Source organism: Callospermophilus lateralis, chromosome 15 (assembly GCF_048772815.1).
Source record: "Callospermophilus lateralis isolate mCalLat2 chromosome 15, mCalLat2.hap1, whole genome shotgun sequence".
NCBI classification, from domain to species: Eukaryota; Metazoa; Chordata; class Mammalia; order Rodentia; family Sciuridae; genus Callospermophilus; species Callospermophilus lateralis.
In genome coordinates, this window is record NC_135319.1 from 93,727,639 (window position 1) to 93,755,411 (window position 27,773).

The 27,773-nt window shown below is 58.8% G+C and overlaps 2 protein-coding genes across 2 annotated transcripts in view; both read left to right on the forward strand.

Moving 5' to 3' along the window:
* Positions 1-18,742, forward strand: part of Kndc1 (kinase non-catalytic C-lobe domain containing 1) — a 44,412-nt gene extending 25,670 nt beyond the window's left edge. Inside the window, exons 17-30 of the mRNA XM_077105436.1 lie at positions 637-1,046; positions 5,371-5,464; positions 5,535-5,632; positions 5,738-5,958; positions 7,902-8,015; positions 8,469-8,616; positions 8,706-8,885; positions 9,458-9,664; positions 10,323-10,405; positions 10,543-10,693; positions 15,871-15,993; positions 16,073-16,132; positions 16,796-16,953; positions 18,511-18,742. Coding sequence (XP_076961551.1) covers positions 637-1,046; positions 5,371-5,464; positions 5,535-5,632; positions 5,738-5,958; positions 7,902-8,015; positions 8,469-8,616; positions 8,706-8,885; positions 9,458-9,664; positions 10,323-10,405; positions 10,543-10,693; positions 15,871-15,993; positions 16,073-16,132; positions 16,796-16,953; positions 18,511-18,742 — 2,279 coding nt within the window. The remainder of the gene's footprint in view (positions 1-636; positions 1,047-5,370; positions 5,465-5,534; positions 5,633-5,737; positions 5,959-7,901; positions 8,016-8,468; positions 8,617-8,705; positions 8,886-9,457; positions 9,665-10,322; positions 10,406-10,542; positions 10,694-15,870; positions 15,994-16,072; positions 16,133-16,795; positions 16,954-18,510) is intronic.
* A 5,322-nt stretch (positions 18,743-24,064) lies between these two features.
* Positions 24,065-25,175, forward strand: Utf1 (undifferentiated embryonic cell transcription factor 1). The gene is made up of 2 exons (XM_077105287.1): positions 24,065-24,617; positions 24,706-25,175. Exons 1-2 carry the CDS (start codon positions 24,065-24,067, stop codon positions 25,173-25,175), a joined length of 1,023 nt encoding a protein of 340 aa, XP_076961402.1.
* The last annotated feature ends 2,598 nt before the right edge of the window (positions 25,176-27,773 follow it).

The following is a 27,773-nucleotide window of genomic DNA, read 5'->3' on the forward strand; positions in this document are numbered from 1 at the left end:
CCAGCCACCAGCACCCACTAGGGCCTTTGCACCCACCTAGAAACACCAGCCATTTAAACCCTCTGAGCTGGTTTCCCAGATCATCAGCCCAGGCTCCAGGTCAGCTGAAACCTAACGTCCGAACCTATGTGAGGGAGCAGACGGGTGGGTGCTGACCACACCTGGCTGCAGTAGGGCCTCTGTGGTGGCCTCATCCCTATTTCAGCAAACCAGGGAGCAGATGATAGGCCAGGCATGAGGTCCACCTGCTCTCGATGGCCAGGGTCCCAGGAAGCCACCAGCAGACAGAAGCTTCAGAGTTGACAGAACCAAGGGCCTGAGGGTTGTAGGGAAGGGATAGAGTGGGGTTTGAGTCTGAATGTTCCAGAGAGGATGGGCTGCAGGGACAGAGGGGCCTGGGCCCACAAGAAGTCTGGAAACAATGCAGATGCCTACAGGAGGCCTGTGGGAGGGCCCTCACCTGGAACTTCACAGGAAGTCTGGCTTCCTCAGCCTCCAGCCCTGTCCCAGGATTGCATGGCTGGGACCTCCCCCAAGGGCATGAGCAGTGTTCCCCACACTCCCTGGGTGGCGAGTCCCTTTCATTGGGACACATGACCTGAACCTGCTTCCTGACCCTCACCTCTTTCTCCCAAGGCAAAGAGAAGGTGGTGGCAGCCCGGGGCAGCGGGGGCCCCTGCTCGCCCACCACGCAATCGGACAGAGACTCTGACATACTCTCACAAGGAAACTTTGAGGTGGGATTCCGGCCTCAGAAGTCGATAAAAGCTGCTCGAGAAGGGCAGCCTGAGGTGAACGGGCAGCAAGTCCCTGGCCCGGAGCCTGCCAGCAGGGCCTCAGACATGGACACGGTGGCCCGGCTGGCCAGGCCCAAGGAGCGTGGCCCTGCTGGGTCTCTGGGCCCAGCAGAGTTCCGTAGCTGCAGCCCTGGCTGGTCCAGCGCCTTCTACGAGGCCGACTGCTTCGGGGCCGATGTCCACAACTATGTGAAGGGTCTGGGCATGCGGAATGCCAGCGGGCACCCAGAGCCTGAAGCCGAGAGCCCTGTGAGTCCAGGGCATCTGCCCACTGGGGGTGGGATCACTGTAGGCAGAGGGCCTTGCTCAGGCAGAGCTTTAGGTCGCCCTGAGGGTTGATGATGACATACATCCTGTACTCGTGGCCCACTCCGGGGTCCTGTGGGGACGGTGCTCTGCTCGTTGGCACACGCTGTGCACATTCTGGAGGCAGGCAATAGCTTTTCTCTCCTGTTACGGAGCGTGTGGTACCGGCTCACCCATCCTGGCCACCACGGTAAGCTTGGGTCACCTCCCACTGGGATGGGCAGGTGCAGCCTCTTCCTCCTTATCTGGTCCCTTGCCTTGAGCAGCGCCATTTGGAGATGACAGCAAGCACCAGAGCGTCTGGTCCGCAGCAGGTCCTGGCTGGACCCGGGGTCAATGTGGTCTGGCATGGGCTTATCTGTGGGCAGCACCATCCAGGTCAGGGGCAACCCAGGCTCTTTGTTCCGGGTCACAGGGCACAAGCAGGCTGTGGCTTGAGCAGCTGGACCTGGCCAGCACCATGTTCAGGAGAGCTCTGGATGGAGGGCTGCTGTCCCTGCTCTTGGGGCCCAACAGTGACCAGGAGCCCCCTGCAGGGCAGCAGCCACACAGGTCCAGGCCCATGGGGTCTGACAAGACCCTCAGCAGATGGGCTCCTGGCACCCCCCTGCCCACTTCATTCACACCTCTGGCCCCAGCCCATGGCCCAGGGCAGTATCTCTCAGCCCTGTACGTGTGCCTTGGGACCCCACAAGCAGGGGCGCTCTGCACAGACATCCACTGACGAGCAGGGCCCAGATACCGTGCCTTGCAGGGGAGCCCATAGCACCCCTCACCTCTCATACCAGGGACTCAGCGTCACGAGGCTCAGCCCTGAACAGGACCAAGGTGCCTGGCACCTCCCGGGCCCCAGAATGCCCCTGAGCCTCGCTCCTTCAACTCTGTGGGGCTCATCCTGCTTCCTGTCTCCCCGCAGCTCCTGGAGCACTGCCCCCCCCCAGCCCCACCTTTCCAGGCAGCAGAAAACAAAACCACCGCGCGGCAGAAAGTGCCCGCAGGGCCACTGGCCTGTCATCCATCAGCACAAGAAACAGACCAGGAGGGGTAAGGCACTAGCACAGGTGGCAAGAGACCAGGCTCAGCACCCTCAGGACATGCACCAGACCAGAGGTCAGGCCTCCACCAGTGGCAACCTGAGTAGCACTGCCCTGCAGCTGTGTGCTGGGCAGCCCTGACTGGGCTGCTCCAACGCTCAGACCATGAAAGAGCCCAGGTACAGGGGTGTGTATTGCGAGGCTGCTCCAGAAGGGGCCATGGGCTCTATCCCCAGAAAAGACCTTGAAAACACGCTAAGGCCAGCTCCTGCTGACTCGGCTGTGATCCCACAGCTGGGTCCAGGTTCCTTAAGCACTGACCCGTCCTCAGCCAGTGAGGGCACAGGTGGCCAGGCTGACGTTACTGCTGTGGCTCCTGCTCAGGATGGCTATACAGGGGTTCCTCTGAGGAGGGTGGCTGCCCTTGGGGCACAGGAGACAAGGAGTGGCCTGCCCCCCGGGGGGAATGTCGGATGAGTTTCCTGTGCCCTGGTCTGCGTGGCGGGTGGCTTAGGTGAGACGGCACAGCGGTTGTGCCTGTGAGAAACCACTGTCTGCCTCAAGCAAGGAGAGCATCACGTTTGTGGGCAGACTTCACATTGTGCCCCAAAGAGCAAGGGCCTGCACGGGCAGCCCCTTCACTGGGGAGGGGAGGTGGCATTGACCATTCACAGCATGAACCAACAGCCCCTGAGCCTGTGGCCGGCCACAGGCGGGAATGCATGCTGCAGTGTCTGCAGCCGCGGTTGCGTACCCAACACCCCGAGTCCTAGCCTGGGCACCGGGTTCTGCTTCTGCTGTGGAAACGGACTTTGCTTTCTGTGTTTGGGGATTGGCAGTGGCTTCAGTTCATCCCTGCTTTCTTCCTTTTTTTGTAATTTCCGGGTTTTCTAACCTCTGATTGTTGCTTTCTTTGTCTACCCTGGGGTCCATTAGCCATTTGGCCCATTAAATCCAGTGGCCATTGTGCCTAAACTGCACCTCAGATCACACACACTTACTTCTGTAACAAACCAGTGCTCTTCTGATTTCCTAAGAGCTCTTGGTCAGGATAGGGGCAAAGCCTGCCTCACCGTCCTTGCAACTGGGCCTGACCAACCACCTGGGCCTCGGGCCACGCTGTTCTGTGCATCAGCCACGGTGTGGACCCCATAGGGAGGCCAGCTCTTGTGTCTTCCTCTGCAGGTTGTGTGAAGATCACGTCATGTAGATCTATCTAAAATCCACACCTGTCTGCAGAGCCGGGCGGTGCCAAGTGCTGCTCACGTTGGGAGCGGCCTCGATGCAGCACGTCTGCACAGTCTGTGTTTTAGCAGGCGGCAGGCACGTGCTGCCTCACAGGGAACCACCTTCAGGTTCCCAAGTCCTTGGCACCCACAAACCCTCCCCAAGGATTTGTCAACATCAGCACCTCCACTCAGACAAGAGACAACAGGGCAGACAGAACCCGGTACAGGGTGACCTCCAGGGACAGACAGGAGCCGCCCAGCCCTGGGGCCATGGCCCCCCTCCTCAGAGGCCAGGGTCACAGCTGTGAGGACCTCTGGCCTGGCTCCAGCCAGCAGACAGCGGGATGCAGCCTGTGCACACAGCTCGGGAGGCTGCAGTCACCAGCCTCGACCTCTGAGGTGCCCCGGCCTTCCCCAGGACAGGATGTTCTGGGTCTGCACTGTGTGCAGGGAGCCACCACATGCAGTTTCTGAGCACTTGAATGCTACCCGTGTGGCTAAGGAACTGGCACTTCAGTTTTATTTCATGTTAATAATCTAGACAGCCTCATGTGGCTCCAAGTGGGAGGCCAGGCTTTGGGCACGCAGCCATGGCACAGCCTGGGACCCGTCCTACTCCCCACCACAAAAGAGAGCTGGTTCAGACCGCCATTGAGGGGAGGCGGACTGGAAGCCTGGCTGTGGGATGTCAGACCCAGGCTCTCCTCCAGCCCCGGGAAGGTGAGGCTCAGCAGCTCTGGGGCAGTGCCAGCAAAGGCCCTTGCATGGGGTCCTCACGTGGTCCACACCGGTGTTCTCCAATACATTTCCATGGAGACAGACCCTGCCCAGAGTGTGCCTCGGCCAAGCTGTGGCAGGGCCAGAGGTCTTGGCACCACCTGGCTTAACAGCAAGACTCAGGTTCTGCTGGGTCTGGACCCCTCTACAGCTGCCTGGGCCTGGCCACATTGACCATCGTGGAGCTGCCCACTGGCCCCCACCCCATTCCCTATGGGGACAGCCCAGGCTCAGTCCCAGCTGAGGGCCCATACTCACCCCAGCCCAGCCCATCCAGCTGGGCCCAAGGCCCCTGGGTGCAATTAGGGAGGCCATGTCTCAGGCCATGGGACAGAGGGGACATAGTACCTGGAGGGGGGCTGCCTGCCAGGCTACAGAGGTGTCCTGGGGGAGTAAGGCATCCTCCTCCTAAATGTCAAATGAACCCTCGCAACATCTTATCCAGCCAGGCACAATGGCATACTCCTGTAAGCAGCTCAGGAGGCTGAGGCAGGAGGATCACTAGTTCAAAGTCAGCCCTAGCAGCTTAGCAAGACCCTAAGCAACTTAGTGAGACCCTGTCTCAAAACAAAAATTAAAATGGCCGTGGATGTGGCTCAGTGGTTAAGTGCCCCTGGGTTCAATCCCTGGTACAAAAAAACCCACCTCATCCTAGGAATAGCTCAGACCCACCTGGCATAGGGTGCCTCGAGCAAAGCCCAGGGCAGGGGGGGTCTGGCCCAAGTTCTGCTGCCCTCATGGAGGTGGACTGATGCCTGCAAGGACTGAGCACCCTGACTCAGGTGAGCCCTGCTGTCCTCTGGGGCAGGAACCTGGATTCCAGACAGGTTCAGGAGAAACACTCATAGGCACACATGTTCATCTGGAGAGGCCACTAAGGGCAGGGGCGAGCCCTGCTGCCCTGGCCTGGAGGAAGAGGGGAACAAGATCTCAGGAGGAGTGGACATGTCCCAAACAGGGCCCCTGGGGGTGGGGGGGGCAGACCAGAGCTCGTGGATGCGGTGCCCCTTGGGGTGATGGTCACTGTAAGGTGACACACCACTGGCTGCCCTGTTTCAGTGTTCCGTGGAGCACTTCCTCCCGTCCCTTTCTCCTCAGTTGACGGACAGCTTTATCAGCCCTCGGGCATGTCCCCCTGGCCTTGGCCTCATGTGAGGGGCCAGGGGTGGCTCCGGCTGCAGTTGCCCCGGGCTGGCAGCTGGGCTGACACTGTGTGCTTCCTCTTAGGAGCTGGAGCAGCAGCTCCTGATAGAGAAGAGAAACTACCGGAAGACCTTGAAGTTCTACCAGAAGCTCTTGCAGAAGGAAAAGCGCAACAAAGGTAAGCCCACCCCGACAGACAGGCCAGCCCGGGGCCTGGGGCCGCCAGTGCCGACCGCTCTGCCCCGCAGGCTCCGAGGTGAAGACCATGTTGTCCAAGCTGCGAGGGCAGCTGGAGGAGACGAAGGCCAAGGTGCAGTTCCTCAGCCTGGTCAAGAAGTACCTGCAGGCAAGGCCCTTCCCCGGCGCGGCACGTGGCACCCAGGTTCCCTCCCGGGGGACAGAGGCAGGGTGAGCGCGCTGCCAGCCGTGACGTGACTCGGCCCTCCTCCAGGTCATGTACGCAGAGCGCTGGGGCCTGGAGCCCTGCACCCTGCCAGTGATCGTGAACATCGCGGCAGCCCCCTGCGACACACTGGACTTCAGCCCCCTGGACGAGTCCTCCTCCCTCATCTTCTACAACGTCAACAAGCCCCCGTGTGGGGGCCGGCAGCAGAAGGCCCGCATCCTGCAGGCTGGCACACCACTGGGGCTCATGGCCTACCTCTACTCCAGGTGCGCACAGGTGCCCGGGAGGTGCCTGCCGATCCCTGGGCACGAGGTTGAGAGCAGGAGCGGGAAGAGCTTATTCAGGAAAAGGAAAGAGGCCCCAGAAGAGGCAGGGAAAGCCCCATCTAAGCTGGGTTGTTCTTTAATTTAGGAAAATGTTTGCTCATTTGACCTGTGTTCACTGTCACTGCTGTGCCAAGGAGCCTCAGCCGTTTCTGCAGATGCCCCGGCATCGGGTCTCAGGGTGCACCCAGGAGGTTGTCCTGGGAGAGTGGAGAACAGGCTGCATGATTAGCACGCCACTGGGCTTCCAACACGAATGTTCACAGGAGCCTGGTACGGCCCGGAGGGTTGACACGGCCTCTGCCATAACCCCTGGAGCAAGGCTTGGGCTGGGCTCAGCACTCAGTGTGCATTGCTGCACCCCAGCCTCTGGTGTGAGCTCTGTTTTGCTGTCAGATGCCCTGAGTGACCACCAGGAAGCAAGGGAAGAGCCCTGGAACCCACTCCCTCTGCCAGGGCTGCAGAGCCATCTGTGGCTAGGTGCCCACCTCTCCCACACACCAGCCCCATGCCCTCTGGCCTGGCAGTGTCACCATGTTCCCAAGCACCAGGCCTCCCACAGGCTCTCTTCCCCTGATGGCACTACCCACACTAGACATGGGGGCGGATGGATCACCCGGACTTTCCCAGATGACAGGGCTCCTCCCAGGCTCCACACCATTGCATCCTCTGGGTCAGGGGCTGTGGCAACCCCAGACCTGATCAGTGTGTGTCAGCAGGGCCCAGAGAGGCCAGTCAAGGAACAGGATTCCCTCTAGAGACCCAGGCCTCCTGGCACAGCCGCCTCCTTCCCACCAGCCCTGTCTCCCAGGAGCACTCACCCAGTCATGCTGGGGCCTCCTGCCTGCTGGGACTCCAGGCTGACCCTCAACTCAGCCTCCCCTTGCCTGCAGGAGGGTGCAGTCATGCCCACCATGGGGCCTGCTGCCAGCTTCAGGGGTGTGCTGTGCTCCAAGTGTGTATAGAGCGATGTGCGTTCATGGGCGTGTGCTGTCTGTGATGCATGGTGTGGTGCATGTGATGTGTGATGTGTACTGTGTCGTGTGGTATGTGGGGCCTTATGTGGTATCATGTGGCACATGTGTGCGTGTGGATGATGTGTTGGGTAAAATGGGTACTGTGTGATTGTGCATGAGTTATGTGCAAGCTTGCACACACACATGCACACTGGGGTGCTGTGTGGTGTAGTTGTGATGTGTGGCATGCATGCTTGGTGTACATGCAAGAGTGTGGTGCGTGTGGGAGCGCAGCACTGCAGTGGGCGGGCCCTGGTGGTGGTGAATGCTCACGAGGCAGAGGACCTCTGTCCAGCTCTGAGAAGCATCACCTTTGCAGGGCCAGCTGAGCCAGCGGCTGTCTAGTCCCCCACGGGGCTGTGGCCATGGCGGTCCTCGTCCCCTGGGGGTCCCCTATGGTGGACACAATGTCCCAGCCCTGGACTCCTCCCTGGACCTGGGCAGCACCCTGTCAGCCCTCCCCCGCCCCCAGCCCACCTGTGGGCTCCAGTCAGTGTCCCCAGCTGGGACACCCAGTGAGGAGCCCGTGAGCACAGTGCTCCGTCCAGGTGCGGCTCCCTGAGCACCCGAGTGCAGCCCTCAGAGGCAGCCTGCGGAGCTGGGACGGGCGCCTGGTGCTGCACATCAGGAAGGCTGGGAACTTCAGGGGTGTAGGACCCCAAGGGGCATCTGAGCTGCCTAGAGCTCCCCCATCCACACCCAGGAGCACACAGCTCACAGAGGTTCTCCTTCTCAGAGCCCACAGCCACAAAGCCACACTCCCTCACACACTCACGCTCGCCCCGGGACCCCCCACCATCGTCAGCACAGGTGAGTCCAGGTCAGTGGGAGCCCCTGAGGCCCAGGCTCCGGGCTGCGCTCTCTCCCCAGCGATGCCTTCCTGGAGGGCTACGTCCAGCAGTTCCTGTACACCTTCCGGTACTTCTGCACACCACAGGACTTCCTGCACTTCCTCCTGGACCGCATCAGCAGCACCCTGTCCAGGTATCACCAATTGGGACAGGCTGGGGAGAGGGCCCTGTGAAGGGCAAGGTGGCCCCAGGAGACCCCAAGAGGGACTAGGCACAGGAGAGCCTCACCAGGGAAGGCCAAGGCTGGGACGCAGCGCAGCAGGGTGCAGGGCAGTGGCCAGCACATCTGGGTGCTCTGGGAGGCAGCCTGGTTGGCGAGGGCTGGCCCCTTCCTGCTGGCCCAGGGGAGAGCCAAGCCCACCCCCGGCAGAGAACAGCCAAGCAGGGGTAGAGGCCTGCTTGCCTTAGCCTCCCTCTCCAGGGCAGCAGGGCAGTGACAGGGCTGGAGAGGGGCAGTGGGCTACGGGGAAAGCTCTGGCCTGGTCTCTGGCCTGGCCGGTCATCACCCCACATGACCCATACACCCCACATGCCCCTCACCCACACAAGCTGGGTGCCCCACCACAGGCATCCTGTCTCCCTCCAGGGCCCACGAGGACCCCACCTCGACCTTCACCAAGATCTACAGGCGGAGCCTCTGCGTGCTGCAGGCCTGGGTGGAGGACTGCTACACCGTGGACTTCACCAGGAACGCAGGGCTGCTGGGGCGGCTGGAGGACTTCATCTCCTCTAAGGTGGCCACTGCACCTATGGCCAGCCAGCACTCCAGGCTGCACAGAGGGAGGCACTGCCCTGACCCCACCCCTGCCATGCTTCTGCCTAGATCCTGCCCCTGGACGGTTCTGCTGAGCACCTGCTGGGCCTCCTAGAAGTGGGCACTGACCGGCGGGCTGATGGTTCCCCTCGCAGCACAGACCTAGAGGATCCCAAGGAGACCGAGGAGGACACCAGACCCTTCAATGCCCTCTGCAAGAGGTTCTCAGAGGATGGCACCTCCCGGAAGGTGGGGGCATTTCCCAGGGAAGGGCTTCCCTGTATGGCAGATGATGTTCCCTGAGACCCACTGGAGGACATGGTGTGCAAGTGCTCACGTGCACATGCATAGACATCCAGAGAATGCATGCATGTACACACCCGACCTGGAAGACAGTGTGCACATACAGGAACACACTTGCATACACAGATCTGCACGTGCATGCATGTGTGTATATGTGCGCACTGTGCGCATGGACCTGCACTCACATGTGTGTGTACACATGTGCACACCCATGCTCTCCATGCACATTCCTCTTTGGGGCTGGTCCCTTGCCCTGGGCAAGGGCAATGGAGGGGCCCACCATGCACTCCCATGAGGTGGGTCCTACTGTGCCTAGCCAACGTCTCTCTGACCTTTGGGTGGGAGGCCTGGGTGGAAGAACCCAGGACAGTGGTCTTTGTTCTAAGAGTGGATGGGAGGGATTTGCTCTCTGACTCTGGCTGAGCCAGTCTGAAGAGCCCTGGGCAGAACCCTGCCTTCCTCACCCAGCCCCCCCCACCTGGCCTGCCTGACCTGGAGGGGATTTGGCTTGCCCACAGAGCTTTTCCTGGAGACTGCCCCGGGGCAACGGGCTGACTCTGCCACACCACAGAGAGCGCCAGTACACCATTGCGTCCGCCTTGCCCAAGCCCTGCTTCTTCGAGGACTTCTACGGCCCCTACACCAAGGCTAGCGGGAAGGGGTCCTACTTCCTGACAGAGTACAGCACGCACCAGCTCTTCACTCAGCTGACGTTGCTGCAACAGGTGCGTGGGGGCTGCGGGCACCAGGAGGGGGCAGAGGACCCATACCTGGACTGGCCACAGGCAGCAAGGGGCAAGCCAGGGACAGTCTGGCATCATGGGCTTCAGCAGACACTTCCTGAGCAACAGATGGGACAGTCGAAGAGGGACCTGGCTGCCAGGAACGCAGGTCCTAAGGAGCAGCTTCCAAGAGTGGGGAGGCTGGAGTCAGGGACAGAACTGGTCTCCAGCCAAGCTGGACCCTCCTCTCCAGCTGCTCAGGGCACACAGATGGCACCAGGTCACCACATACTGGCCACCACACTCTGGGCCTGGGTCAGCACAGCTCCTCATGTCCTTGCCCAATTCCTCTCTCTGCTCCTGGCCTGGGTCCAGAGCCCAGGAGCCCCTCCATGACCCCCTGCTGTCCTAGGATACCATACCATTAAGGCAGGTGACAGAAATGCCAAGAAATCCTACCATTATCAGGGTTGGCCATGTCACCGGCCCCAAGGACTGAGCACGGGAGCTTGTTGGTCAAGCTCATGGCACATTGGCCCATTGCATAGGTCACCCTATACTCCAAGAGACGACCCAAATATCCAGCCCTCCTTGGGACACCACCGTGGTTTCCAGGCCCTTGGGGACAGTGGCCTGACCATCTGCTTCTATGTCCCGGCAGGAACTGTTTCAAAAGTGCCACCCCGTCCACTTCCTGAACTCGCGGGCCCTGGGTGTCATGGACACAAGTGGGACCATCCCCAAGTGAGTGGTCAAAGAGTCCCAGGCCCAGAGGGCTGGTGGGGGGTTGGGGCCTCCCCCAAGTGCCTCCTGGCTGCTCCTGGCTGCAGAGAGGCTCCGCACGCCCCATCCCCAGGTGAAGTGCTCCATGCTCTCCCCAGGGCCAGCTCCTCCGAGTCTCTGTCTGCCCAAACCTGCAGCCTGTTTCTGCCCAGTTACGTCCAGGACAAGTACCTGCTACAGCTTCTAAGAAACGCAGACGACGTCAGCACCTGGGTGGCTGCTGAGATCGTGACCAGCCACACCTCCAAGGTAGGCACCTCCTGGCTGAGGTCAGAGAGAGGCGGGGACCCACGGGTGTCGGCCCACAGCCTGCCCCTTCTCCAGGGGCAGGGAGCCCACACTTCCTGTCCCCCACAGCAACACTCAACCCAAGTCAAAGGGAAAGAGCAAACCACAGTGGCCATGGACACGGGCCCAGACGGGCATGGCCGTCACATTACCAGGCCGACCCTCCTCTGCAGAAGCTCCAGCGCTGTGGGCTACAGGACACCAGGACATGTGGGCCCTGCCCAGAAACACCGGTCATGCTAGTGCTCACACTCACATCCCTCTCACACCTGGTCCTTTACACACAGACCCGCAGACACATACAGCCCCTGCGACAGGGCCCTCTTACACACTCACACTCACACACAGCCCCTCCAACAGGGACCTTCTGACACACACACGGCCCCACCAACAGGACCCTCTTACACACATTCTCTCTCACACACTCACACATACGGCCCCGGCGACAGGACCCTCTTACACACTCACACTCACACATGGCCCCTCTTACACACATTTCCTGCAACAGGACCCTCTTACACACTCACACTCACACACAGCCCCTCCAACAGGGACCTTCTGACACACACACGGCCCCACCAACAGGACTTTCTTACACACATTCTCTCTCACACACTCACACATACGGCCCCGGCGACAGGACCCTCTTACACACTCACACTCACACATGGCCCCTCTTACACACATTTCCTGCAACAGGACCCTCTTACACACTCACACTCACACACAGCCCCTCCAACAGGGACCTTCTGACACACACACGGCCCCACCAACAGGACTTTCTTACACACATTCTCTCTCACACACTCACACATACAGCCCCTGCGACAGGGCCCTCTTACACACTCACACTCACACACAGCCCCTCCAACAGGGCCATCTTACACACTCACATGGTCCCTGTGACAGGGCCCTCTTACACACATTCCCTATTACACACCCACCCACATTGCCTCCTACACACTCAAACAGCCTGACTTACACACTATCCTTCACACACACACACACACCCTCTCACACACACAGTCCCCAGTCCTGCACACACCCTCCCACAGGGCTCCGTTAGAGCAAGCCCTCGGCCAGGCGGCCCTCACACCTGTGCCTGTCCTGCCCCGGGCCAGGGTTGTGACTACCCGGCCCTGCCCAGAGCTCCTCTAAGGCAGCCATAAACTCCTTGCCTGCAGCCCATGCTCCGGATGCAGACCTCAGCCCTTTTGGAATGAAGGACACTTAGCTCAGTGTTCTGGCCAGGCCAGGGTCCAGCTCCAGCTGCTGTGGCCAAATCCAAGGTTCCAAAGTCCCACAGGCCTTGGGTCTGCCCAACGGCTTCTCAGCCCAACCTGACCACCTGCTCTCAGGGGGCTCCTGGCAGCCCAGCAGGGACCACCCTCCACCCAGGAAGAGCCCAGTGTCCAGCCTCGGGCCCGAGGGGTCTGCACCTTCATGCAGCAAGCTCCCCACTGCAGGGGCCTCCAGTTCCCTGGATGGAGGTCCACAGGACCTGGCTTTCTGTGGGCTGGGGTTAGCTAGGTGCTTCTCCTGTGAGGTGGCCACACCGGCAGGCAGAGGACAGGCATCAGGGTACAAGGGCTCCTGTGCAATGTGGCCCTGTCTCCTACAGCAAGAGGACAGTGACTTCAGGTCCCAGTGAGCACCCACCACCAGGGCCCAGCTCCCTTGAAGCAGACCTGGCCCCAGACACAGGCCCCCGGCATGCTCGCCAGCATGGCTCTGGCTGGGCTGGGTGCACCACAGGAAATTCAGAGTTGGAATGGTGTTGACCAGGGCTGCCCTGGGGCCCAGAGGTCCCGGCCCTGCTGGACTCCAAAGCAGCCTCCACTGTGGGCTCTTCCTCTCCGCAGTCTCTCAAAGCCACAGTCCCTGTGGAGCAACTGAGGCTCACGTGTCAGTCAGTAGAGGGAGGCTGTTTACGAAGGGGTTCAAAGGCCTGGCACCTGCATCAGCTGGACTCCTGTGGCCATGACATCACAGTGGCAGAGGTGGAGGGGCGCTGGTGGGGTGAACGAGAAATGGCCAGACAGGATCCAGGCAGCAGAGGGCCCAGGCTGGGGCTTTGCCGCTGCCACTCAAGGCAGCCAGAGGGGTCCCCGAGAGTGCCTTGAGCCTTCTGCGACAGGTCCCTCAACCCCAGCCACCTGAAGGGCCACCCTGGGGATCCAGCCTCCAACTCAGGCTCCCTGAGGCAAAGCACCCAACCCCAGCAGCCCACGGGGAATAGTTCCCAGGCCTGAGCCTCACAGGCTGCTCCCGCCGCCGCACACTCATCAGCCACACACCCACTGTCTTCTCCAGCCCAAGGAACAGTGTCACAAACATCACATGACATTGGCCGTCAGGCTCTTCCAATGGGCCTGTGTGGCTGGGATCCACAGGACCAGACAAAGAATGGTGACCGTCACCTTGCAGACCCAGCATTCAGGCCCTCTCAAGCCGAGCTGCTGGAAGGTGGAGGATGGCCCCTCCCAGCCAGAGAGGCAGCTTGTCACCTGCTGCACTCAGCCCAAATTTGCAGGAAGAGCCGTCCATCTGGGTAGACAACGCCCAGCTTGCAAGACACGGGGTGGGCAGAGGGACATCTGCAGGCAACAGGACAGTGACTCCCACATGGAAGGGCAAAAGCCACCCATGACACCACAGCAGCAAGACTCTTGAGCATCATCCCCCACCCCAGAACCAGAACCAGAACCACAGAGCTGCAGGAAGGAGCAGAACACCTGGAAGGAGCAGACCCACCAGGGAAGGAGCAGAACCACCAGAAGGAGCAGAACCACCAGGGAAGGAGCAGAACCACCAGGAGGAGCAGAACCACCAGGGAAGGAGCAGAACCCCCAGGAGGAGCAGAACCACCAGGGAAGGAGCAGAACCACCAGGGAAGGAGCAGAACCACCAGGAGGAGCAGAACCACCAGGAGGAGCAGAACCACCAGGAGGAGCAGAACCACCAGGAAGAGCAGAACCACCAGGAAAGGAGCAGAACCACCAGGGAAGGAGCAGAACCACCAGGGAAGGAGCAGAACCATCTGGGTGGAGCAGAACCATCTGGGTGGAGCAGAACCATCTGGGAGGAGCAGAACCCCCTGAAAGGAACAATTCTCTGAGACAGGACACAGACACAGTCTCCCCAGGGAAGTGTTTCCTGCAAAATTACAAGGGTCTCTATCCAGTGTGCTCAGCACAATCTGAAATCTATATGGTTTTGCCATCTTTGCATTTCACTTATTGTGGTGCCAGAACTATAACTCAGAACAAAGCTGAGTTTTATATTTGCAAACTTATGTTCCCAGAACATTCTTAAAATACAGAAATCGTCAGAAAGCATAATGGAATCAACGTTGGCTCTTGTTGATATACAGTCCCCTCTGAGCCTCTCCCAGCCAGAGGCTGCTGGCCCCCAGCGGCACTCTACCTAATGCTTGGGGTAGGGGTGGAAAGACAAGAGACGGTGTGAAATTTCTCACCTTAATGAACACTGTCTTTTTCTTAGATGAATAATGGTGGTTTTGAAAGCAAAATAGGATTTTTATTTTATTGGAGTGGGCTGAGGATGTAGCTCAGTGGAGAATCCCTGCCTGGCAGGCCCGCGACCCTGGTCCCACTAGCCCAGGGCTGAATGTCCACAGATGGGGGCCAGAAGAGGACACACATCCAGAAACACCATCTAACCTTGAAAGGGAGGAAGTTCTGGCACACCCCAAGGTGGAAGAGCCTGAGGAGAGAACACAAGAGACAGAGCCAGACAGAAAGGAAGTGCCTGCAGGCTCCATCATGAGCAAGAGCAGCACCTGAGGGTCCAAGCCCCAGACACAAGGATGGCCAGGGCCGCCAGGGGCCTGGGAGGAAGAGGCTTCTTTAATAGAGCATCTGGCTCTGTGGGATGCTGGGGGAGGACCCCTGAGGACAGCCGGGGAACATCACGACTCTCTGTGTTCTATTGTGGTTTTCCCGTGCTGAAGATTGAACCCAGGGATACTTTACCACTGAGCTACATCCCCAGCCCTTTTTTATTTTGAAACAAGGTCTCACGGAATTGCCCATACTGGCCTCAAACTCCCAATCCTCCTGCTTCAGTCTCCTGAGGCCCTAGGATTACAGACTGTACCACCACAGCCATAACCATGCGTTTTACAATTAAAAACAAGACGGAGGATGTGGCTCAGTGGTACAGTGATGGCCTGCAGGTGTGAGGACCTTGGGTTTTGGGGTTTGATCCTCAGCACTGAGGGGAAAAGAATTAAAAACAAAAAAAGTGATAGAATGATTTTTATCTGAAAACACTGGAAATGATATACCTTGTATCTATGAAGAATAAAATTGAGATGTTAACTTACAAATTATGAGCAAGTGAGAGTCTTTGAAGACTCTTTAAGAGGCTCAAGCTGATAGCCAGAGGCTAGTCACCAAGGACCTCTGGGGCAAGGCTAACCCTTACCCCACAGGACCACAGCAGAACTGGTCACCAAGGACTTCCTGGAGTAGGGCTGACCCTCGCCAGGCAGGACCAAAGCAGACCTGGTCACACCTGGTGCAAGGTGTCCAGCACACATCCTGTTCCCACCTGAAGGGTGCCCAGCTTGGCAACAAGGGCAGGGCAGCTCAGAAACCAAGGACGAGCCAGATTCTCCAGGTCTTCAAGTGGCTGGAAGTGGGTCCATGAATGCAGCCACGTGGTGTGCTGTGAGAAGGTGTGAGAAGCCACCCATTGCTGGAGGCAAGAGATGGGCAGGGGACAGACGGAGGGGACAGAAGGAGGGGGCGGAGGCAGGGGATGGAGGGACCACACCAGACTGCAGAGAACCCTGGTGGGAGCTGGCTGGTCAAGCGAACCCCACCCCACTGCCAGTGGAGCCCCCACAGCCACCACCACTATAGACCTGTGTACCCCACCCACCTTCTTTTTGTACAAATGACCCAGCCATACCACTGTGTGCCTTGAACCTTGGTTAACCTGCTCACAACGTCTGCTTCTCTCTGTTGGGCCTGGTTCTACAGTGCTGGGTGGGGTGGAGTCCAGGGCCTGTTCATGTTGGGCAAGCCTCTCCACTGAGCTGCCCACCCCACCCCCACCCCACCCCACCCCCGCTGCTCCCAGACACTGAACTTGTTGCTTCCTTGTTTCAGCTGCAGGTGAACGTGCTGTCCAAGTTTCTACTGGTTGCGAAGTCTTGCTATGAGCAGAGGAACTTCGCCACAGCTATGCAGATCCTGGGTGGGCTAGAGAACCTGGCTGTGAGGCAGTCTCCTGTGCGTGCACCTGGGCCATGGCCATGGGTGGGTGGAAGGCACACGGCCAGCAGGGGTCTCACCTGCGCTTCCATTGCAGGCCTGGAGAATGCTGCCTGCCAAGATCGCAGAGGTCCTGGAGGAGCTGAAAGCCGTGGAGGTACTGACCACAGAGCTTCCAACCTAAGGCCTTACTCCACACCCTGCAGGGCACCCACCCACACAGCCCAGGTCAGGACCCCAGACACAGCCTGGTCACCTAGGCAAAGGGGCCCCACCTGCCAGGTCACATGGCCTGGCTGGGTGCCCTCCTGGCACAGGGCACCAACCAAGGTTGGAAGTGGGACCTGAGCATGGCTGACTGAGAGACCTGCTTCCAGGCACCCAGGTGGCCCCGGAGGATAGTAAGTAGACCTGTTGAAGTGACCTGGACTTTTCCAAAGTGAGGCAGCAAGAGCCTCAACTGTCAGCCTAAGGCAGACACCCCAGAGCATCCACGTGGTCGGGCTGGTGTGTGCTCACTGCAAACACAATCACGGGGCTGCACCACGTGCCAGCAGGGGTCTCATCTGGGAAGGTCGCGCTCCTGGCTCTTTAGGAGCCCAGCAGAGAATAAGGAATTTGCCATTAGAGCAGCTCAGAGCTCTCTGGCTGTCGGCATTCTGTGCCCAGTGCATAAGAGTCCAGGCTTACAACCCTCAGTCCAGGAACCCCAGGTTCATGTTGAACTAAATGTGCAGTCAGAGTGCTGTGCAGCACCCCCCACACAGCCAGTACACAGGCTGCCCTGACTTCCCGCTGACACCCCTGGCTGGGCCACCAGGTGTTCCTGAAGAGCGACAGCCTGTGTCTGATGGAAGGTCGGCGCTTTCGAGCCCAGCCCACCCTGCCCTCAGCCCGCCTCCTGGCCATGCACATTCAGCAGCTGGAGACAGGGGGCTTCACCATGACCAATGGAGCCCACAGGTGGAGCAAGCTCAGGTAAGGGGGCTCAGCATGACCAACAGAGCCCACAGGTGAGCTGACTAGGTGGGAGAGTTTCACCATGACCAACAGTGCCCACAGGTGAGCAGGCACAGGTACACCCCTCCTCCAGTTCCTCCTGCTCTCTGGCTGCCGGCATTCTGTGCCCAGAGCATAAGAGTCCAGGCTTACAGATGGAGCTCAGAGGCCAGGGCATTTACCCTGTCTCAGCCCCTGCCCTGCCCCAGGGCCTCAGCACTCCTCAAAAAACAGAGTGATTCCTGTACTGCTGGCCTCCACAGTCCCTAAATGCCCCTCGTTCTCGTGTGACCTCCTGATGGAACCCAGGCACCCTACCATCACCTCCCTGGCTTCTGCAGCGGGGAGGCTCCCAGTACAGGAAGGCCCCAGCCTGGGTGTCCCTTCTCTAGGCCTCCCGGAGGCACCTCACCGAGACATCAATTGGAACCAGTCAGTTCTCCAGCCGTTCCCAGGTCCCGCTGTTTCCCTGACCAGCATACTTACCACACTGCCATCCACATGCTGCCTGGGAGGCATGGACCACAGAGTACCTATAAAGCCCACTGCTATGACCCTCCAGCAGCCCACACACCCAGGCCTCATAGGATCCTGGCTCTCATTCTGCCTCAGGAGGTGCTGGCCAGGTGGCCTCTCCTCAGAGACCCAGGACCTGTCCAAGGTACCCCTCCAGGTGCCATAGCTTGCAGACACACCCAGGCGCCAGTCTCAGCCTCCCCTTCTCAGCTCGCATCTTCACCCCTGCTCTGCGTCATCCACATGGCAGTCAGAGTACCTGGTCAGGCTGCAGCCTGGCTGGACAGACAAGGCCCAGAGGACCCAGTGCACAGTGGCTCCCTATTCAGACAGTCACCAACTTAAAAAAAAAAAAAAAAAAAAAAAAAATTTAAATGCATCCCAAATGTAAGTTTATCATAAGAGACCAGAAAGCCTGCCTCAGTACACAGAACTAATTACACAAGGCAGTGCCACCATTTAGAAGGGACTCGGGCTGAGGCTTGGTGACCTCTCTTGATTCTGTGTGGATGTGTGTAGACACAGTTGGTCTCTGATGGACAAAAGCCACATAACTCCTGCTGGACACACTGATTCTCCATCCAGACTCAGGTGGAGTGCCTGTCTGCGGGGCCTGCAACCCCCCAGACAGGCAAAAGGGCCTGAGTCCTCAGCTGATAACCAGTGGTATGCTGGCCACTGGCGTCACTGCAGCACAGAGTAGAGGCACCACACGAGGACACATCTGCACGCATGGTCCCCCGGTGAGCCGTGACCACTGGCACTGGGTTTCATTCGTGCTGGGACATTCAGTTCTGCAGCCTGATAGAGGGTCAGTAAAAGCTGTGGAACCAAGAGTGGGCGAGGCCATGTGGGACCTGAGCCAAGGCCTTGTGAACAGAGGCAGGAAACCTGCCCTTTGGTGTCTAGGCTTTGAGAGCGCTGGGTTCGAGCCTTTCCTAAGAACACGCCAGGATTCACAGGGACGCGACTCCCTGAGGCTTGTTCAGACGGACTGTGGCTTTTCCTTCCCCACCACAGGAACATAGCCAAGGTGGTGAGCCAGGTGCACGCATTCCAGGAGAACCCCTACACGTTCAGCCCCGACCCCAAGCTGCAGTCTCACCTCAAGCAGAGGATTGCCCGCTTCAGCGGGGCCGACATTGCCATCCTGGCGGCAGACAACAGGGCCAAGCTGCACCAGGTCCCGAGCGAGAAGCACTCTCGGAAGATCCAGGACAAGCTGCGGAGAATGAAGGCCACGTTCCAGTAGCTCAGGACCTGGCCGGTGGGGGTCCAAGCGGGACCAGACCTGGGGGAGGCAGCTGCATTCCCAGAACCCCGCAGAACCTGGACTTCCACCAGGTCCGGATCCGAAGGTGGAGCTCAGAGGAGCTGGCCCCAGGCCCTGCCACAGGGCGCACAGAGCTGCTCCAGCCTGACCCCGCAGCAGAGGCGGCAGCTCCAGGACACTGCACAGGGTGGGCGTAGCATTTGTTAGCCCATTTCTGCTGCAACTTGAAATGAAACTAGAATAAGTAGACTTCCTTCAGTTTCATACTCACAATATCTCCATAAACAAATGTCTCTCACTCTATTCTTGGGTGACTCCTGCCCAAAACAACCCAAAACCCATCCATCCCTGACCCCACAGATTCCAGACCCAGCTGCTCACTGAACAGTGTTGCCACACCTGTCCAGAAGCAAAGGACCAAAACTGATCCCTGCACCAGCAGCTCCCAGGCTTCTGACTGGGCCCTGCTGGGATCATGCTCCCACCACCCACCCACCTGGCCTTCCACGGGCACCCCCACTGTGCCAGCATGTGGGGGAAGGAGCTCTATCCCAGCCAGCCATCCTGCTGTGGCAGCTGCTCCTCCCCCATGCCTGGTGCCCCGGCTGGGAACAGCTACCCTAAGGGACATGCCCAGGCCAAGGCTTCAGCCCTGGAACAGGGGGTGAGGCACTAACAGCAGCTCCAGAGCAGGGAGGCCACCTGAGCTGAAGGTGCCTATGCACGCCTCACAGCCGGTGCGGGAGGGCTGCCCATGCCTTTAGCTGCCAAGCATGTGCACTCCTGACCACCGCGTCCCTCTGCTTGGCACCAGCACTAGCGCTTTGTCAGACATGGACATGGGGCTTGCTGCCCAGTGGTACCAAGCCCTTCCCTGAGTTTGTGGTCTAGACAGTCTGTATTGGGCACTGGCTTAGCAAGTGGAGAGCCCCTCTAGCCAGGGGACCTGGGAACCTGTGGAGTGCAGTGGGTCAGGAAGACTCACCTGCTAAACACATGGGCCATCCCAGGAGCCTCCTGCTGTGAGACCCAAGACTGTTTGTGTTTTAGAGGAGGTGGCCCCAGTGAGCCACTAGTGACGTCAATGCTGAGGTTTTCCCCACGTGAACCCACTGGGGCCAAGCCCTGCTTCCGCGTGTGTGAGGGTGCAGGGACGTGCCCTTGTGACTCACTGTGAGGACCCTTGTGTCCTGCTGATGAGCGCCGTCTTCAGATTTTGTCTGTGCCCAGCGCAGCAGCACCCCTAACCCACCTGTCTTTGGGGAAGCAGCGGGCTTCCGGCTTCAGCACTGTTGGCATGGCACCCTGATGTCACGCGGTACAGATTTCTGAATAAAGTCATTTCTACCAAGCCATTGCTGTGCGGCTCCTTCCAAAGCCATACCCCACCGAGGGTAAGGTGAGGTATGCGCAGTAGCAGACGTGCCTGGCCCAGGCCTGGAAACAAACTGCCAGGCCACAGCACCGTCACATGGTCACACTCGCACACTCAGTGACACCCAGAGGGCCGGGGTCTGCAGACTCACCCTAACTCAGGTGCTACCAGAACCCAAGTGCCTTGAATCCCCAGGAGTGTGAAAGCAGACCTACCTCCTGCTGCAGGAAAGAACCAGAGTGAGGGCTGTGGACCTGGGGGACAGGTCCACATCTCGGGCCGTTCTGCCATGCGCCCTGCTCACCCCAGCCAGTCCCCCGGCAGCCCAACATGGCCCACAGCCCACAGGTGAGACAGTGCATCCCTTGCTCACCCAGCAAGGCCTCACCAGGACTTCAGCCCTGGCTCAGAATGGGGTGAGGGAGGGCACTGTTGTGGGGGCTCTCAGGCCCACGTGATCGGTTAGGACTGGGGACACCCCAAAGGAGGAGCTTAAGGCTCTTCTGAGTTTCGAGTGCGAACTCTGGGTGTTTTTATGGAAGTGTTGAGGCTCTGAGGAAGTTCCTGCCATGAACAATGCTGTATCTGCCTGGCTATCTGCCAAAAAGACAATGGGACAGTCATGTGGCAGCCATTCCCTGTGTGCCCCCCCTTCCCCTCCTGCAAGGCTGGAAGACTGCTCAGGAAGGTCTCCCATCAGGGCAGCAAGTCTGGGAACTCAGACCCTGGGGGACCCAGGGCCAGTGCAGCCTCCGGGAGTGTGCCTCTCCTAGCCGACTGGAGCCTGCCCTGCACGCGGCAGCAGAGGACACCACCCACACACAGGAGGTTCAACAACCCTGAGGCCACCATGCCAGTGGCAAGCCCAAGAAGCCACATGGTGGCCTACACAGACACGCCCCAGGGCCCATCTAGGAGCCACCAGGCAGCAGCACAGGGCACCTGGAGGCGACCTGAGAACCTCAAGGACAGCAAGCTGTAGCCCAGAAAGACTGCCCCGGGCGGGAGATGTAGCCCAGTTGGTAGAGTGCTTGCCCAGCACACACAAAGCCCGGGTTCAATTCCCAGCACTACAAACAACAACAGGAAATTATCAAAGAAAGAAAAAGTAGTACTGCCCAGACAAACCAGGTTCCTGTGGCCAGCCAGAGGCTGCCCTCACCTGCCTCAGGCATAAGAGATACAGGCAAGCAGTCCCTGGTCCTCACCCAAGCCCCTGACAGAGTCACCAGCTAATGAAAAGGTGGCTCATTGCATCACCCCACAGATGACCAAGTGTCATGCAGGATGTCCAGCTAGTCAGCTCCCTTCTGAGAGACCCGGCCTCCTGGCTGAGGGCTCCCACAGTCCAGGGACACCAGGGAAGCACCTCATAGCTGCAGAGGCAGCAGGACTCCCATGGAGGTAGTGGGCTTGAGCCACCCTCTGGCTGCCACTCCTCACCTCGCTCAGTGCCCCCACCTCCCTAGACCCCCACTGCCTCACAGAGAAGCACACGTGGGGTCCCCAGCTTAGGACAGATCATGCTCCCACACGGCAGCTTTCCAAGGAATGTTTAGGGAAGTGAGCATCCACCCCACTGATCCCCAATCCTACTCCCCCACAGGACAAGATATGGGCTGCCTTGTGGCCCATAAACGTTCTTGTGCAGGTTCTAGGGGGACATCTGGTTTCGGCTTCTCTAGATAAATACCATGGGCGTGTCTGATGGATCCTCGGGAGAGAATAGTTTTACAAGAATCCACCAGACTGTCCCAAAGTGGCTATTGTATGTAAACCAGGCTGAGGCAGGAGGACCCTCAGAAACTCAGCAAACTGTTTGGATGACCTTAGCCTGAGCCTAAGCTACTCCATTTTAAAAACTCCAGTTTAACCTGCAGTCTCATTAGCACACCCACAGATCCCTCCGGCATGACCTCAAACAAGCTACTTCCCCTCACCCTGCTACAGAGAGTGAAGCCCCTGGGAGGCTGGCCTCGCCTGATAAGAGGGAAGGGGATCAGGGTGGAGACCACCAGACAGATGTCTCTGACCCCAGGGTAAACGATGTCACTGAGAAATACAGTGGGAGCTGATAAGGATTAAAAGGGGGGTCAAAAGCCCCCAAATTTAGTATAAAAGACAGGGATTCAGCCAGCCACAACAAGGATGCACTCGAGCTGGACAGCCTGATGAGCACCTGACGTCCCTTGTCATCGTTCCTGAGCCTCTGCGTGATCCTCACTGCTCTCAAACTCTACCGCCTCCTCTGGACCTCGGTGAGAGCTGCAACTTCTCCCTCTGACCCCCTCCTCAACCGGTCATCCACTCCACGCCAGGAAAGGCCTGCCTTGGTTCCGGACCTGATCACCCTCATCACCGTGGTTGAGTGAGTGTGCATCTGCTGGACTTAGAGCCCAAGGCTTAAGACTGTTGAACTTAGCCTGCAGAGGAAATGTCTGTCGTTAGCCTGTCATGATTAAGTAGGTTTTTCAGTGCTTAGAATTAATCTAGAATTGTTTGCTGTGGATTGATTATGTCTATTGCAGTGCCCAGCATTAAGGATTGTCGTTTTCTTGATTAAGAACCCATAGAGTGAAATTGTAGTGAGTGATTTGAGTGAATAAACCATTGAAAGGGGCAGAAATGCATGGACATTCTTTTATTTCTCCCCTCGACTGCATATGCTGCAATTTTGCAGCCTCCCAACACAAACTCTACCTCAAAATAAAAAACAAAAAGGGCTAAGGACCTGACTAAGTGGTACAGTCTCTCATATCAAAAAAAAAAAAAAAAAAAAAAAAATGGTAGCTGCGGTTCTGCATCCCCACCAACTCTGGTGAGAGCACCCATTCTTCCTCACCAGCCCTGAGTATGATCAGTGTCTGGCTTGGGGGGGGGGGGTCGGTTTGCTAGGTCTCTAATGACAAATAATGGCATCTTCTCACCATTTGCCATTGGGGACCTGGAGATTATTTTTTAGTTCCTATGTACACAGTCTGCCCATCTGCAAAGAATGAGTATCTTATTGCTTGTTTTCCAGTTTTATAAATCTTATTTCTTTTTCTTGTCTTACTGCACTGGCCAGAACTTCTAGAATAAGGTTGGATGAAAGTGATGTTGGGCATTCTTGTCTTAGTTCTAGTTTCAAAGAGGAAATGCCCAGTACTTTATGTTACCTATATTGACAGCTGCAAATACACTTTACCAGGCCAAAGATGGTCCCTTTCTGTAGCGTGTGTGAATGACTTTAGGCCCAAGAGCGGGCTGATGCTCTATCAGATCAAGCTCTATCTACCTTAGGGAAGCAGCCTGGCTTCAAGGTGAACACCCCCTTGATGCCTGGATTAGTACAATGAACAGGCCTGATGTGCATTTGCCAAAACACACAACCTCACTGGGGAGAGCGGTGGGGGTTGCAGAGCCAGGATAAGCACTATTTGGAAAAAACACACTCCGATCTACTGAGGTCGGAAAAGAAGGCGCGACCATTTTTGTGGCTGGAAGTGTTCCACCGCTGGATATGGGCGGTGATTAAAGGGCATGGCACATGCGTAAAAATAAAATGACCCCTGAGCACCTTACTTGCATTTCTGTATTATACTGTACCTCAATACATGGTTTTAAAAGTAAGATCACTAAGATCCCTATTGTTTTTGCAATTTCTTACACGTCGGACAGAGGCTGAGCTCTGCTCTGTGAACTTTTCGGCCTAGGCGCCCATAAGTCAAGTCAAGTAAACCAAGACGCACGGACGATCCAAGCAGAACTCCGCGGGCCTGATGGGCGGGGCAGCCGGGGGCGGGGCGCCCAGTGGTGGGAGGGTCGCGTAGACCCGGCTCCGACGCGGAGGGCGGCGCAGGGTCCTCAGAGCGCGTGTGGGCGGCTCGGGCGCCTCTACGGTAAGGCCCCGACCCCCGAACCGCGCGCCCCGGCCCGGCTCCGGGATGCTGCTCCGTCCCCGGCGGCCGCCACCGCTCGCGCCTCCGGGGCCGCCGTCGCCAGACAGTCCCGACGCCGACTTGCGGCCCGCCGGGGACGGCCCTGGGACCCCACCTGTGGGTCCCACCACGCTAGGCGCGCTGGCGGAGCCGGAGTCGCCCCAGTCGCCCGTGTCCCCGGGATCGGCACAGCGCACGCCCTGGAGCGCCCGGGAGACGGAACTGCTGCTGGGCACGCTGCTGCAGCCGGCCGTGTGGCGCTCGCTGCTGCTGGACCGCCGCCAGGCGCTGCCCACCTATCGCCGCGTGTCCGCCGCGCTGGCCCGCCAGCAGGTGCGGCGCACGCCCGCGCAGTGCCGCCGCCGGTACAAGTTCCTCAAGGACAAGCTCCGCGACGCACAGGGCCAGCCGCCCGGGCCCTTCGACGCACAGATCCGCGAGCTCATGGGGCTGCTGGGCGACAACGGGCGCAGGCGGGTCCGCCGCCGCCCCTCTGGACCCGGACGCCCCCAGCGCGGCCGCCGCCCGGCCGCCGCTGCGCCCGCCCCTGACGACCCAGGTATGTGCGGGAGGAAAGGCTGGGGGAGGGGGAGGGGGAGGAAGCGACGCGCCGGGGTCCCTGACCCACCACGCGCTCCGCTCCTCAGGCGCCTCGCCGCTACCGGCCGCCCGGGATCCAGATGTGGACGCCGTCTGCGCGCTCAGGTTCAGCCCGTCCGTGCCGAAGTCTGCGGACGCCTGCCGCGCCCCGGGCTCCCCACCGGCCCCCGCCCAGACGGCTCTCCGCACACTCTCCCCCGAACGCGGCCATGCGCCGGGCTCCCCACCGCCGCCGGACCCCGCCCCCGAGGACCCGGGCGAGCCGCCTGGCAGTCCCGAGAACCGCGCGCCCCCACAGGCTGCGCCCCCGTCGCTGAACGCCGCGCTGCTGCAGACCCTGACGCACCTGGGCGACATCGTGGCTGTCCTGGGACCGTTGCGCGACCAGCTGCTGACCCTGAACCAGCACGTGGAGCAGCTGCGTGGCTCCTTCGACCAGACGGTGTCCCTGGCCGTGGGTTTCATCTTGGGCAGTGCCGCCGCAGAGCGGGGCGTCCTGAGGGACCCGCGAGAGTGAGGCCCGGCCGGCCAGCCTCCCTCTTCAGGGCAGAGCCCCCGTCCGCCTAGACCCCTTCCTACAGCCCTTACCCCCACCCAAACCTAGGTGCGTTCAATAAAAAGATTGTTTTTGACTGATCCTGTGAATGAGTGGTTAGGGGCTGCAAAGGTCAGGGCAAGGTTAAAATGCCGACACTCTGGGGGGCGTTGGGACCTCCTCGGGGAGGACACCGGGTATCTTGTCACGGGTCCCCGTTACCACCCAGCGCTCTCAAGTCCACACCGGACCTTGCCCACCGGAATCTCGGGTGGCAGGGACCAGCGACGGGAATCGGCCCTCTGCGGAAGGCTGAAAGGCCGGAGGGGGAGGGGCAAGAAGGTGACCGCGCCGGGTCCGCCGAGCGCTGAGTGGGTGGGGCGTCCCGAAGTCCTGCCTGGGCCTGGGCCAGTCTGGAGCCTCTGGGCTGCGCTCAGTCGGACGCTCCTCACAAAGAGACCCTAGAGCGCAGCTCCTGTGAAGGCCCTTATCTTGTCCCTGGGGAGGTGGCTGGGCTGGGGTCTAAACTTTTGGGTAGCCGAGGTTCGAACCGAAGCTGCCCTGAAGTTTTTTCGCAGCTGCAGTTCCTGAGCCCTCCTTGGACTGGAGAGTCAGGGTGGGGGAGGGCGGGTGGCCTGAGGCTAGGATGTAGCCTGAGGCCCTTCACTAGCATGACAATGTGTGCTTAAGCGAGACAATGGCCCCATTTTACAAGTACGGGAGCCCATCCGGGCCACACAGCTGAGGGGTTTGCCCAGTGAGTAGCAGGGCCACTGCCCCTCCCCCACATCCTCTGGGGAGACACCAAATAGGTCCTGGAGCTCTGTGAGACCAGTCGGGAGCTGACTTGGATGTCACCTCATCTAAGACATGTGCCATGTGCCCCCACTCTGTTTTGAGAGTTGCAAGCCCCCAAAACCTTTTGGATGAGCCAAGCTTGCAAACAACCCGCACAAGTGCATACTCCCTAGAAAGTCAGAGACACCACTGGAGACACTACAGGCCCCCTGCCTGGGGGCCTCAGACTTGGCAGGATCCTGTCTCAAAAGTGAAGACAGACTGGGATAGAAAATAACTTTTTAACAAAGCATGGGATACAGCTCTGGTGGAGTGCCCTGGGCTCAATCCCCAGTATCCAAGGGTAGAAAAAGAAAAAGATTTCTGTATTTCCCAGCAAATACACCCACATCCTAAGGATGGATCCTCTGCCACCCTCAGCCTGTAGGAGATCAGTTTCTCTGAGCTGAGGTCCTTGAGGACCAGAGAGATGCCCCCTGCCTCCCTGCTGCTAATAGTGAATGGACACTCCTGCACTGCCCTCTTCTCATCTGGAGAGGAGCATGTTTTGGCTGTGTGCTCCAGGGGCAGAGGGAGTTGAAAGGCCAAGCTTGTGGCTCCCCTAAGTTCCTTGGCTAGTTTCCTTAGACTTTAAACCTGCCTATGTTGCCCAAAGCTGCTGCGTCTTCACCCTGCCTACTGGAGAGAACCATCTCAGACTCATCTTGTGCCAGGCATCCTGATCTGCCCTGGTGAGTGGTGGGGCATCCCCAGCCTCAGGCCACAACTGTCTCTAACAGGGTCCCCAAGGGCCACTTCTCAGGTGAGTGCCCTTGTGGCTTGCCAGTGCCCCCTTGGCCAGCAGATCCAAACCTGTTTTAATAATATGTGACCTCTGAATCATCTCCTGACCTTGTCGAGGTGTGGTTCAGCCAGGTACACAGCCACCTCGTGCAGCAGTACCATATCAGAACATCTTCCTGACCAGGTATTCCACACCCACCACATTTCTTCTGTGCTGGCTCTTTTCCTCCAGGCCTACCGCACACCTCTCCTAGAGACCTGATTTTAGTTCTTCCCAGGGTGCTGGGAGGTGGCATTACGGGCTCATGCAGGAACTCTCTGTTTGGGAGGACATACTCCACAGGAGCTGCTTCTTTTTAGGTTCATACCAGCTGCGCTCGAGGGCTCCTGGTTCTCTTCATCCACACACTCTTACTTGCTGGGTGTCGTATTTCACTACCTCTACTATTATCATTATGCTCCCAGTGGACATGAGGTCTGCCCTTTCATCTTATTTATGAATTCTGTGTCACGAAGGACCCAGGTAGCACAGATCTGTGATTTATGAACTGCACCCACCCCCATTGCACAGTAGTGTTCAGGGCTTGGGGTACTGAGGCACTCCCAGCCCCCCACTTTAAAAATTTAATTAGAGCATTATAGGTACACATTGGGTTCATTCTGATGAAATCGTACCTGCGTGGTATTTGATCTCAGTCCCTGCTGCCCCCTTCCCTTTTTCCTCCCTCCCCCTAGTCTCCTTCCTCTATGCTACTGATCTTCCTTTTCCTCATTTGTTCATTTATTTTTGATGGGTGCTTTCCACACATATATAAAGGTGAAATTCCCCATGGTATATTTCTGTGTGCACATGACATGATTTTGCTAAATGCATCCCGCATTTCCTCCCCTTTCCCATCCCTTCACTGCCCTCCAGTCTTCTGCTCCACTGATCTTCCCTGTCTTTGTGATATCTTACCATCCCTCCTTTCTTACCTTTCTTTGTGCTAGCTTCCACAT

Bases quoted from the DNA above. Each gene is read 5' to 3' on its own strand.
- Utf1 (XM_077105287.1), top strand. From the start codon at position 24,065: ATGCTGCTCCGTCCCCGGCGGCCGCCACCGCTCGCGCCTCCGGGGCCG. The intron at 24,618-24,705 runs GTATGTGCGGGA...TCCGCTCCTCAG, and splicing joins GCCCGCCCCTGACGACCCAG to GCGCCTCGCCGCTACCGGCC.